This window comes from Vidua chalybeata, chromosome 3 (genome assembly GCF_026979565.1).
Source record: "Vidua chalybeata isolate OUT-0048 chromosome 3, bVidCha1 merged haplotype, whole genome shotgun sequence".
Lineage (NCBI taxonomy): Eukaryota > Metazoa > Chordata > Aves > Passeriformes > Viduidae > Vidua > Vidua chalybeata.
In genome coordinates, this window is record NC_071532.1 from 92,717,458 (window position 1) to 92,731,004 (window position 13,547).

General features: G+C 36.3%; 1 protein-coding gene across 1 annotated transcript in view; it reads right to left on the reverse strand.

Moving 5' to 3' along the window:
* MYOM2 (myomesin 2) overlaps positions 1-13,547 on the reverse strand; it is a 71,607-nt gene that overhangs the window by 36,971 nt on the left and 21,089 nt on the right. Inside the window, exons 10-15 of the mRNA XM_053938014.1 lie at positions 13,255-13,416; positions 11,233-11,374; positions 9,435-9,634; positions 8,679-8,732; positions 5,905-6,032; positions 2,777-2,960 (exon numbers count right to left, since the gene is read on the reverse strand). Of these exons, the coding sequence (XP_053793989.1) occupies positions 2,777-2,960; positions 5,905-6,032; positions 8,679-8,732; positions 9,435-9,634; positions 11,233-11,374; positions 13,255-13,416 (870 nt within the window). The remainder of the gene's footprint in view (positions 1-2,776; positions 2,961-5,904; positions 6,033-8,678; positions 8,733-9,434; positions 9,635-11,232; positions 11,375-13,254; positions 13,417-13,547) is intronic.

Here is a 13,547-nt window from a genome sequence, read left to right on the forward strand (position 1 = left end):
CAGTTCTTCCAGTGTACCATAGTATGCAGTTTATTTTACATGCAAAGAAAGTTCGTTGTCAGTTTACACCGATCTGAGCAGATGAATGTGGATAAATAGAACCAGAAATATTGAGATCCAAATGGAAAAAAAAATCTTAGTAAGAATCAGCACACAGTCTGTACACTATAAAATATCTATCTGAGATTTCACAGTTCAAGAAACAAAAGCAATGTCTCAGCTTAACACAACAGGTTAAGAGAGGCACTCAGTACTCGCCCTTTGAAGGTATTTTAGTTTCCTCAGATTGGTATTGCAAAGAACTGCAAGCAGCATGAAACAAAAGAAAGGCAGCATGTTTTCCAGATAGTCTTTCAATATTAAAATAAAAATTAATACTTACATACTGCTATAATTTATGCTATAGATTTGTAAGATCAAATTCAATCTGTCTGATAAATGAACCTACATTTAGGCTTTTATACGTGTCTACAAGCACATATTCTTGAGCTGCCACTGTAGTCAAAGAGCTGGGGCTTAACTCAGTTACACAAATGTGGAAACACAGGGCACCGGGAATGTTTCTCTGTCTACTCTGGGGTGTCCTGACCCCCAGGGGAGCACTGACTTTAACCTTCATTCATGGAGAAAACTTCCAAAGCCTGAAGGTAAACTAGAAACTACAAATTGTAGAGATTGTAGATAGTAGTGCAGTATGTCACATGAGTGAGAAATTTAGGTTTTAAGATTTTTAGTATGCTATAGATGGGTTCAACATGGAGGATATAAAGTGTTGTCTTGAGTTCCTTTCTTCTTTCTTCTTCTTCCTCTTTCTTCTTGGGTTTAAGTAGTATCTTGTAATTAGGTAGAAAAATCCTCATTGCGGGTCTCTAGAGGTCAGTTATGTTAGAAAGGAAAATAATTTAGGTATCACTTCTTAATTAAGTAGCTTAGTTTTTGATTAAACTAAAAAAGCCTTGTAACAAGAGATTGCTAGCCATTTTTTTTGCTGTTTTTCCTGCACGCAGAGTCTAGTGCAGACAGTGTACTGAAGTTTTAATAAGATAACAATAAACAAAAACCAAAGACCAAAAAAAGTCCAATGTGTCTCTCGTTCCTAACACAGAACTGCTCCAAGAGGGTCTCCCCTGCCAGGGGAGCCCCAGAAAGTTGCCTAACTTGGGGCCCACAAACTCACAACAAATAAAATAATTTAGGGCCATTTCAGACCATCTGTCACTTCTTCATGGAGCTGTCAGATATGACTCAGGAGATAATACCTACAGTCCTCTGAAATGGCAAACTAAAAGCATTTCAAGAGGATGTCACTGTGGCCAGTTAAAGTGAGCCTTCCATCAGTGCTTGGTAGGGTGCTGAAAATTATTAATCTCACCCCAAAACAGACACTCTATAGCTGGGTGACATGGGGCAACTTGTGACATCAGCCAATTTATATTCCAGGCTCCAATTGCCACAGTCAGAGCAGAAGCACCTAGTGCACCTGTAGATACCATACCTGTGTATGGAAACACCTAAATTTAGATTTTAACCTCAAACTGAATACTTCTTTATCAGTCAATTAAATTGCATCACTTTCAGTGTCATTTAGGATGGCCTAGGATACCCCAGCCATTCTTTAGTTTCTGCTCATAAGGTACCAATAATCACTGTGTAAGGATTGCCATCCCCATGAAGGTTTCCCAGGCACCCTTAAGAATATCAAATGACACTAAGTGCAGGCAACTAAAACGAGTAGTGTTTCTGCTATATTTTAGTTCAGGTGGCAAACTCTGTCTCTGAAAATACTCCTGAAGTTTCTCTTTAAAACAGATTCTTCTACATTGTGCTTGATTTAAAGCTGTGAGTTATGCAGAAGGTGTTGCGTTAACCCCTAAGGGATAGCTTATTTTCTGTACTAAGTGCAATAAATACAGTGTTTTTCTTCCCTACCTTGGGGAATGTTGAATGGTTTTAACAATTTATATGCATTAATGAGACAACAAATCAAGAATATATGAAAGCGAAAGATGCTTTTCTTTGTCACATAGTTACAGACCAAGCTGAAAGTATGGAATGTATTTTTAACTATGGTATATCAGATACTGTAAATATTTTCTATATTACCAGAAAGCATACTAGTAGGATATGTGCACTTAAGGTGACAGTTATCAATACATCAAGCTGTTATGTGTGGCTTGTGTAAAACTGCAAAAACAAAACAAATATTTCAAAAACAAGATGAATAACCACTCCCTAAATTTTCATTTGTGTTTTTGAATGTGGCCCTAACATAAACATTTAATTTTCATTTGGAAAATCACCACTGAATATGTAGTTGTATTTTTCCCTGAAGTCTACTCATCTGTATGACAGAGGAATAGTGCACTAGCAGTAATTTGCAGCTCAGAATACTAAGAAAGAAATGAATGGTTACCTTATCTAGCTGAAACTGTAGGGAATTAGGTAGTATATAATTACCTGAGGCAGAAAATATAATTATTGAATTTAGTGATTAACCTATTTTTTGATGTCTCATTAATAGAACACTGAAGAATGAAAAACTAAAAATAGTTATACTGATTATTGTTTTCAGTAGCAAGGCTTGTGATCACTAGGAAAATTCAAGAAAGTCTCTAAAATTTAGCATCATTGTCTTTTTTAAATCCTTCACAGAATTGAACACAAATAAAGTCTACTACTACTATTGTAGTTATACTAATCTAATGAGAGTTCTCTAGTTCCAGTTTGTAAAATATCTATTGTTTTTAATATTAATGTCTTAAAATTAATACCTTACCAGTAGTGTCTTGTGGTTGAATAGGTTCTGTGATTTCAGATGGATCGCTGATGCCATTTTTGTTTGCTGACAACACTCGGAAAACATATGGTTTTCCTTCTGCAAGGTCAAACACTGCATAGCGAGGAGATTTTACTGCAACCTGTGCATTGACTCTTTGCCAGCTTCCACTGCCAACCATGGACTACAAAAAACAACAAAAAAAGCCATGAATAATTTCTGTGAACTGTCAAAAAGTGAACATATTGCTGTATTGCATCCTGTCATGAATTTATTTAGGAGCTATGAGAGAAGGGTCACTCTCAAATGCCTGACTTAAACATATGCAAATTCTCATTGCTGGTGCATTCCATTACTCTACAAAAAGGTCTGAGTCACTTACTGTCTCCTTGCCTGTCTCGACTTCAATGCATGCACACTTGTACATACAGCCAGCCTTCTTTTAGGGCTGTGACTGTCATCTGTGATTGGCCCCAAGGAATTACTTTCATGTCCTGCAAAACTCACATGAGCACCCAAAGTTTTGGAGTCAAGAAAACAAGCCCTAATCCAAATTCTGCAGAAAGGTAGGGAGGGAAATGTTGCTTTACTCACAACTTTATTTATTCTGTTGAGTAAGGTCATGTCCCCTAAAAGTATTTATCAAATAAAGTAATTACTTTTGTGTATTCTCAATGCAGCAGCTGAGCTTATAATCACCAAAACTGCACATGGAAGAGAGCCAGAAAATCAGTACTCCGAGAGAAATCTGCTGTCCATTAGATTTCCCACATAAACTGTTTATTCTAACCAAAAATTAGACACGGAATCTTTCAGAAATTTCAAAATTTTCAAAAACCCAAGTGCCTAATAAACAGATTGAAGAAAATTTCCTTGGTTCATAGATAGGTGCATAGAGTTTATATGTTTATAAAATTTTGGAACAGAAATTCAGGGAACAATCTGATAGACTGTGAATTTCTTAGAGGAGGAACAGTGTTTCATGGGTGCTTGGAAAATACCCTGTATATAATGATACCTACAATAGGCAAATAATAATAATGTAAACAGGTTGAGTCATATATCAATCACGTCTCATAGGTACTGAACCACCTAGTGTTCTCAACAGAAAAAAAGAAAAATAACATCAATTTTCTTCATAATAAAAAGCTGTAAAATATGAAATAAATATTATTTTGCCATATATTTTGCTTTACACCATGAAAAACATTAATTTCTTCTTTTCACAAAGAATCAGCATCACATTTTATTCTGCAGTTTGATTTGATTTATCTGTTAAAAAAGTATTTCAAGAGAACATAGAAAACTCATTTCCGTATTGTGTCTCTTGAAGGCTTTACAAATACATATTTATTCTTCAGGATTGAATCTTCTTTATTTGAAATAAAATAATTAGAAACTGTTGTAAATTAACAGATGACAGTGGAAAGCAAAAAGCAAACATTCACCTATGAACTGACTAAGCTGTTCCTATACATCAGTTATTTATGCAAAAAGATTTTAAATTCAGGTATTAATTAGTACAATGAACCTCTTTTGTCTAATAATAGCATTTTAGTCCTCATTCTTACTTTCCTTCAGTAAGTCTGGTGTTTAATTGAGATTTTTTTTTTTCATCGTTGTCACTGCTGTGTACTGTTTCTGGAGCTATAAAAATTTATTTGTATAAAACAAGCAGATAATATATATTTTCCAATTCATTCTTAGAATTAAATTCAGCTAAACAAGTGTAAGTGTCCACTCAATGGAAATCTACCTCTGAGCTTTTTATCTGGGCTATTTCTGCATATTCTGGAACTAATAAGGTGTTTCCATGACAAGAGGTGGTTCAAAATCCTTACATCGATATTCTTGAAATTTATAGATAAGCAAAGACATATGTAAGTGGGAATAAATGCAAGAAAGGCATTATATTTTATTGCATAGAAAGAAAAACTAGATATTTATTTCTAAGAAAATTTTTATTACTTCTTTTGAATCCGTAAGGCAGAGTGGGAGAATGGTCATGCTTGCTGGAAAATTTAACCAGTGAGTGGTGTTCACTTTACATCAATTTGTTCAACATCCAGCAAGTAATGGATGATGAAGAGCGTAGAAATGGCCGACGGAATTCTTTTGAAGTGGAGGGGGTTTTTGTGTGTCTGAGAGGGAAAAGACAAGCTGGGGGTCTGCAAAAAGAGGAGTGGCATGAACAAGACGGCTGGGAAATGAACTGTGGAGGAATGTGCAGAATTTTAGATGTGTGAAGAAAAAAACTTGCATAGTAAGGGCCTGAGAAAAGGCTGTTACAATATTCATGGTGCAAATTGAATGTGTGGCAGTTTTATTAAGAGGTTTAGTGTTTGTGGATTGGTAAGAGGGTGCATGTGCTAGAGGCATAATTCATAAAAACTAAGTATAGCTTGACCTGTAAGTGTTTTAGAGGTCAGGTATGAGGCCCATTTTACCTACTAGAAAAACTTTGTAACAAGTTGCTCTAATCCAATATAATTTGGAAGCATGGCTCAGGGACAGATTTATCTAAATTTTATTCACTTATGTGGATGAAGAACAAACCTCTCCTACTGTGAACACTGAAGTCTCCTTTCAATGCAAAGAGAAGAGGAAGGCAGCCATGGAGAGCACCAGTCTCAGTGAACCTGAGACAGGCATCTGCCTCTTTGCTGACCTTACAGGGGATAAATTGGAAATGTCAGTGTACAGTAGATGCTGCAAAAAGTGAGGATCAAATTATGAGTTACTGTTTATTCCTTGTTCTACCACAGAACTAACAGAAACTTCCCTTTTTTGTAGAGAGACTGAAAACTTAGAATCATGCCTGTAGGACAGTGAAAACTATAGATGTTTCTTATTTTTTTTTTTCACTGCTAAATGTTCCCATTTAGACAGCAGTAAGCAAATAGCATAAGGGGAATCCTTTTCTCTGGGCCTTGAATTTCAATGCTCATTAAAACTTATAGTAAGACATTTGATTATCCATGCTTCTCTAATATCCCACTTCCAAATCCTGCAAGACCACAGAAAGTGTTAGTTTTATTGCTCATTCTGCAGTTCTGAAAAGGGCTTGAGTGTAACTGAACACAGCAATGAAGCACCTTTCAATAGAACACCACTATACAGTGCAGTACCTTCTCAATGAAATATGTCAGTGGCTCCCTGCCACGGGGAACAGGTGGATCCCAGCTGAGTACAACATATGTTTTGCTGATTTCTGAAGCATGTACATTGGTGGGAGGGCCTGGAATCTGAACATCCCCTGTAAGATTAATAAATGTAGCAAGTGTTAAACAGCAGATTAACTCCTGGGTCAGCATTCATGCTACAGCTCATCTTTCTGATTCAACTTTCCCACCCTGCACTGCAATGCTCAGCTATTAGGGGCAGTGATATCATCTGTACAGTTCACCTGATCACTTCAATTAAATTTTGATAAATAAAACTTCAGTATTAATAGCTAGTTACTTACTCTTTCAGTAAAGGTTAAATGTTCTCCCTGAAACTCTCTGCATTTGTCAGACTTTTTCCTTTGATCATGTTTGAATTACTCCAATCTGCTAGTAAAAAGCCTCCTCACTATATGCAAACACTTTTTGATCAAAGACAGAAGTTTAAAGAGTTATTATGAGAAATTAGAATTTTAAAAAATAGCTAAAAGGGAAGTACAATCAGAAAAGAAGCTTTAAAACAAAGGGGAAAGCAGGTAAAGGAGCAGAACCTGTTAGCAATATATCCTGTAACATGATGGTATTATCAGCTGTATAGTCAGAAGCACTTCTAAAATCTAGGAATCAGAGATATAAAAATATGTCACCAGTCCTCTCATGGCTCCACCACGTAGTGTGTCCTAATCAAATCCCTCTCCCCACTCTACTGAGTTACCAGCAGTGTTAGAGACAACCTGCCTACCCTGGGCCAGGTAGGAAGAATTCAGCTCAGCCTTTCATGGTCCTGCTCACTGACTGCAACATGAGAAAAATCTGGTTCTGCTATCCAAGGAATTACAGTGGGGCAAAACAGCATTAGATGGGAGAGTGACCTGTGATGGACCTATGATGGACCTCTGCACAGGCACAGCTACACAACCCTGAAGAAGCTTCGACTTGGTAGTAGGTCAGAAATTGCAACTCAGCAGATACCTAAAAATTTTATCTTTATGGTTTGTGATAGAAAAAGAAAAAATCTTTGTTCTGTGAAGGTAAATTTTTCCACTTCTCAGGCTAAGAGCATATATCCTCTAAATGTGTGTCTTTAAAAAAGAGAAAAATATTTCAGTAATAATCTCTAAATCATGGCAATGATATTTTAAATGATTATCTGTAGAATGTTTTAAATGTTTATCTGTAGAATAAACCAGACCCAAAATATACACTGATATTATTTTATCATATATATTTGCCAAATCAAAACCAAACCTTTTTTAAAGCAAACTGACATATCCAATGAAAAATTATTTCTCACAATGCTTTCTATATTTGATTTCCTACAAATGTAATTTTTTCTTTCAGAAAGGCACATGAATCAGCTGAGTTTAAGATGAAATTGAAGACCTATAGTCAAGAAAATTACAATAATCCTTCACAGCATTAAGAAAAAAGGCTTCCAAGTGATTTCAGGTAACAAAATTTCAACATGTTTTCTTTCATTCTTGAAAAAAAAAAGCGTCCATACTTTGGGATGATATAACATGGTGATAAAGAATCATTGCCAGAATGGCTCATCAGCCTGCACTAAAAAGGAAAACCATTTGTGATCTGTGAGGTTGTTCTTTCAGAAACAGTCTTCAATCTTGCAAATGAAAGTAGAGATCTACATAAAGAGTGATATTTGAATATTCATCCTCTATTAAATATGCACATTCATGTGACAGAAATCCAAATATCATTATTTATGACTGTTCCAGAGTGGCCATTTACTGGACCTGATCATTCTAAGGCAATCCTGAGAGCAGAAGAATGATCTATGAAGCCAAACAAGACAATTACAATCTGATATTGGGGTGTGCCTCTGATCCTGTAATACCCGTATCAATTTATTTAGATTACTATTACAAAAATAGAGAAACTTTCTCTGACTTGTCCATGCACTGGGAAAGCCATTTAATGTCTGATTCTCCTTCAAACTACATTTTTTCTCAGGTGATTTCTCTTTTACTATGTTATTTTTGGAGTTACAACTTTATAACTTTTGTGGAAGAGAGCAGACAGACTTTTGTTTTTTTTTTTTTAATTTTGAGCCATTATAGTTAACAATTTTAACAGTTCAAGTGTAAAGAAGGTCATTATTCAAGTATAAAAACCCAATCATTCCATAGAGAAACAACCAAAACCTAGAAAAAAATCAAACTTTATCTCAAAATTTGTCAGGGATCTCTCCAGTTCTCCTGAGGAAAAACATTAGTCTATAACCTTAGTCTATAACCTTAACCTTAAGAATAACCTCAATTCAGGTCAATTCAACCTCAATATGTCTACCTAAATTCAGGTAGACTTATTAAAGAATTGAGATGGATTGTGTAAGTTTTTATGAGAATGGCAATAACTTGCTCAGATAGTCAAAATCAGTCTAAAATAACTATTCTTAGCTCCCAGAAAGCTAGAAAGAGGGGAAATACGGGCAATCAAATGCCCAATCAAATGGGCAATTAAATGTTCAGCCATTTCAGTCAGCTTAGCACTAGTAAAAGCAAAAGGGTAAGAAAATGCTGTCAACATATAAAAGTTTTGCTGTTGAGAGTGTGATGATCCCCATCCTTTACACCTCACTGTTCACTTGTGTTCGCTCAACCTCGCAAGTCATGTGTCTTTATTTCTTAATGGATTTCTTTTCAAGTTATGTTTCTAATTATGATGCAAAATTCCTGGAGTTTAAGCAGATGGACTGAAATTGCAGAAATGCTACATACCTTCAAGGTCATCCTTACTGATCACAATCTTTCGCCCTCCATCCACATGAACAGCTGTTAATCAAAATATTCAATTAGTTTGTCAAACTAGTTCAATATATTTGCAAATCTTGCAAATTATTGCTTGCCACGTGTTCAAAAGCCTGTATACCTCTGTTTCTATAATGTTGTTTTTAAATCTTTCCCCAGATAGAGTCAACTTGAAATCATATACTGGTTTATTCACTTTCATAGGAAAACAGGGCATGATAAGACAGTGCTATTCAAAGATGTGCTAAAAAGCAAGAGTCATAGTTTCAGTAGATGGATTTGATTTTGAGGCATTAGTAATCAATTGTACCACAAACTGTACTTTTGTTATAGGAATTAATCATAAAGCATACACACATACATAAAACACATTTAGAGGAAATTGCATATTCAGCTCAGATCTCACAGGCAACACTGGGGCAGTGCTTTAAGGTATTCATGATTACTTGAATTCCCCTCTGACCAAAAGGAAGACATGAAACAGAAGGTGTGCAAGTACATACATGATATACAGAATCTGCACAGGGGTTTAGGACAAGGCTAAATCAATAAAACTACTCCCCAGAGCAAGCTGGCTTACTCTGTTCATGGAGAAGCTCTCATAACACTACTTTGCAGTCTGTAGTGAGATATTCAATCAAAGGAAGAAATAAACTCTTCTCCTTAGGTTAACTGGGCAAACAGAATCTTAAAAAAAAAAAAAAATTAAAGCCTTGAATAGCCTACTTTGTGTTCTCTCCAGGTCAACAGGGTCAAGTGCTGCAACTGGTTCCGAGGCTCGCGAAGGCCGGCTAATGCCAGCACTGTTCACTGCTCTGACACGGAATACGTAAGACCGTCCCTCTTGAAGACCAGTCACAGGATACTTGCAGACTTTTACAGGAGCATCATTGCACTGGACCCAGTTTTCCAGACCTACTTCACATCTTGGAATAGCAGAAGACAGCATTTGTCAGTATCATCTCACAATAAATATGCCGCATGCTACCCACACCAGGTCAGAACCACAGAAGTCACCTTTGCTAGGCTGAGGAGCTAAACCATACATCTCATTAATGAAAGTCACACACTTTATACACTCTTCTCTGGTCAGAGATCCAATTCCCACTCTGTTCATATTTTTTTCATAATGCAAAGTCATTTTTCTTCCATGGTTTTTGGCCTTTTCAAATCTATCTGCTTCCCTTCTGTTTGGTTGTCTTCCTTGCCATGTAAAGAATAAATTATTCACTTTCATTTTTAATATTCATCTCCACAGAACATGATGAATTTGCAAGATTCGCCTAATCATTTTCATTTCTTCTTTGTCATATTTTCATGTAAAATTCTTTGTGCCTTTCCCTCCCAAAATGACTGGGCCACAGAGTGTAGGAGTCATCAAGAAGAAGAGTGATGTCCTCATACTGACTGCTTTGTGTATACATATATAGTTTGTGTCCTACTACTATAAAATTCTGTGTAGAAGATTCTCTTTTGCCCTGACTGTACCAGAAAAAAAGTCGTGTCATGATCAAGGGCTCCTTGGCACTGCAGTGACAAAAGCAACATGTCAAATAGCATATCTGACTAGATTATACACAATACAGGTGAAATACTCCTATAATCTATGTACTGCATAAATTGGATATAGATGGTAGAGTCCCCAGGTCCCAAGTTAATTTCCTCATACTGACTACTATTCATAAACCTCTATTTTTTCAGTTTTTCCCAGACAGTTATCATTGAATTAGACCAAATGACAGCAATGAGCTGCAAATGTTGCTTTTAAGTGCAGAGCACTATACATTATGAAATCATTTCAGTAAGGCTTTGCTGACTGACAGTTTCAGACACTAAGGATAAGATGATCTGCTCTGGCTACAAGGAGCAAGCATTTACTTCAGTGGGAGAGCAAAACATACAAAACAGTCCTTGGATCCTCTGCTTGCCAGCTGCCTGCACTGATCTGAAACCCCAGCAAAGTGCAAAGCTCATTGAAGGACAGAGGCCTGCCAATCTGATTTAAACTGCCAACTCCCAGGAGTCCAGGCCTTGAGCTCCTGTTGCACTACATTCAAGAAAGAAATAAAAAGATAATGTAATAACTCCTAGGTTTCAGCTTTTGCAGTAGAGAGATTAAAGAGACTAAATCTAATTCAAGATGCCCATGGATTCTAACTTTTATAAATTAAATACTGTCAGGGCTCATTCTCTGATGTGCCCACATCCATACTATTGAACATTTTAAGTGCATGATAAAATGTGTCTGCCTGCAAATATTACTTGGAATGGCCTCCAGCCCCTGCTAATTCCCAGACTGTGCCCAGAATTGCCTGTGAAAGTACTAAATCATCTGGGCCAAAAGTTTTCCAGGGAACAATCTCATAATTTAACACAATGTGTAACTGAGTTCCAGTGCCAAGTGTCTGTAAACATATATCCAAAGAACACACACATTGAAAGGATATAATGGTATTTTTTTCTCTTCAGTATATACATATTTCTGGCAATTAACAAAATTAAATAAATGATAATGTTTACATACTTGTCAACAAAATATCCAATAACAGGGCTCTCACTGGTTGTATTCGGTGGTTTCCAGGTTACAATAACATAGTCTCTGTTAGCATCATGGCATTTAACATCCATTGGTGCCCCTGGTGCTCCCGCGATCAATGCATCAGCATCTGGACCACAAATTAAAATAAATTGGTTTTGACCCCGACTCCTCTGATATACATCAAAAAGTCAAAGGGAATACTTTCAGTTCATTGTGCTACTTGTTTATATGAATGGAAGCCCAAACATTTTATGACGTACTAATTCACTGCAATAATGATTCAGGACCATAATGTCTATATTTTTATACAAACAAAGTGTTCAAGGATATTTTTGAGAACAGAAAGGCTTTTTAGGAACCAAACACGTCTTATTTTTTATGAGAATTAAAAGCTTAACCCACCCATGGGTTTTTGATGCTCTGTCACACTGAAAGCTGTGACTCAGTGTGTTACCAATCAGACCAAGGTACTCAATAAAAAACATGCAGATCAGGAAAAAAAATCTCTTAAAGAATGAAAAATTTGGAAACTCATGGAACATTTGTAATGCTATGTTTTATTTATAATCCTAAATACCATCTTTAAGATACCCTTTGTGGCTTCATTTTGACAGATATTAACAAGTCTGGACCCACAACTTCTAATGAAATCTCTTAACAAGTTCTCTCCCTTCAAAGGAAGATTTCCATAACAAAAAAAAAAAAAGCAAAACACCCTATAGAGAGTCTAAATTTATAGAATCTAATCCAAATCAGTTGTGAAGTAGTTTGTGTTCAGTATCAAGAGAATGGCCAACAGACAACACTAGAGACTCCAGAGGACATAGCACAAGGCCAGGGTCCTGGCCATGCAAAGGCATCAAATATAGTATAAAATGGACAAGAGAGATGCCTACAATTTACCCATCACTACAACAAAAACTTCTAAGAAAGCTTTTGTATATTAGTGGGAGTTTTTCACCTGAATAATGTCTTTCTTGGAATGTAAGAGATAACTTTAGCAAATTGTTTCTAAGGAGATCAGGATGCCAGAGTGGCTTATTCAAGATATACTTCAAAGCTGATGAAGCCCTTACACCAGTCCTGTGAGGAAGTTGAATTTCAAACCTCTGAAAAAGACATTCACTCCCTCTACCCCACACAAACTGTCTGGATGACACTCCCACAAGGCACATATGTTCCAATATGTTTCCAAGAAGAACAAGGTTTAAAATTAATGCAGCTACAGTGGCCTCAGTGGGGCTGTTCCAGTTTGCCCACATCAAGGATGTTGTCCAATGTATTTAAGAGAGTGAAAGAACTGCTTAACCAGAAATATTTTTATCTCTCAATTAAAAAAATATAAAATTGAGTACTAAGTTCTGCTCACAGGTACATGTAGAAGTTCATTTTTACTTCACTGACAGCTGTGCAAGGAAATGTGATGAAAAGTTCAGACCTTTATTCTATGTTAATGCATTTATCTCCTTTATCTATGTCTCTTGTGAAAACTGTATTTCTTCAGTTAGTTTCTTACTTTGTTTCTTTTCTCTGTTTAATGACATGACTATGACTGGTATAGTGGTATAGTGGGAATATTTCTTTTGCTTTTTCCTGCATGTATCCCTAAGAGCAGGCACAAGGTACAAGAATGCCCAACAAGGCTCATTCCAAGTCCAATCTCTAAAGCCAAAACCATTACAGTGAGAACTGATTGTATGCAAAGATGCTTATTTCCTACCAGGAAAGGAGATGAAAAAGAAAGAAAGAAGTTGTTTGTTCATAAGTATGGTTTTTCGGGTTCTCCAGGAAACAAAATGTCCTCAGAAGCATGCTCCTCTTGAAGCTCCCTATTCATGTAAGATGACTTGTTTTTAGTACAGACTACTATATACAAATCAAATGACTATGAAATTCCACAGGGCTAAATTTCTTTCATACTTCAATTACTACATGGGATTTTTTCATAAAACTAAACTGTATAATTTTTTTTTTAATTTCTCCTCAAGAACCAGATTAAAAGTTTACCTCTTACAAATAGGTATGCACTGCATTCACTGATTCCACCTCTTGAAACCATGCGCAGGGTGTATAAACCTTCATCATCTTTGTTCAGATGAGTAAAGGACAGAGCTGCCTGGCCTTCTCCAAAATACAGCTTTGTCCACTTGGAGTCCTTTAGCAGCACATCTGGAAGAGAAGACCCATCAGACATGTTACTGTGCTACTAGAACAATCTGCATCCTAGTGCAGTTCTCTGCTAACCAGGGACACAGACTAATATTTATGCCAGTTTTATTTGGAATGATAGTGCTTTGGAT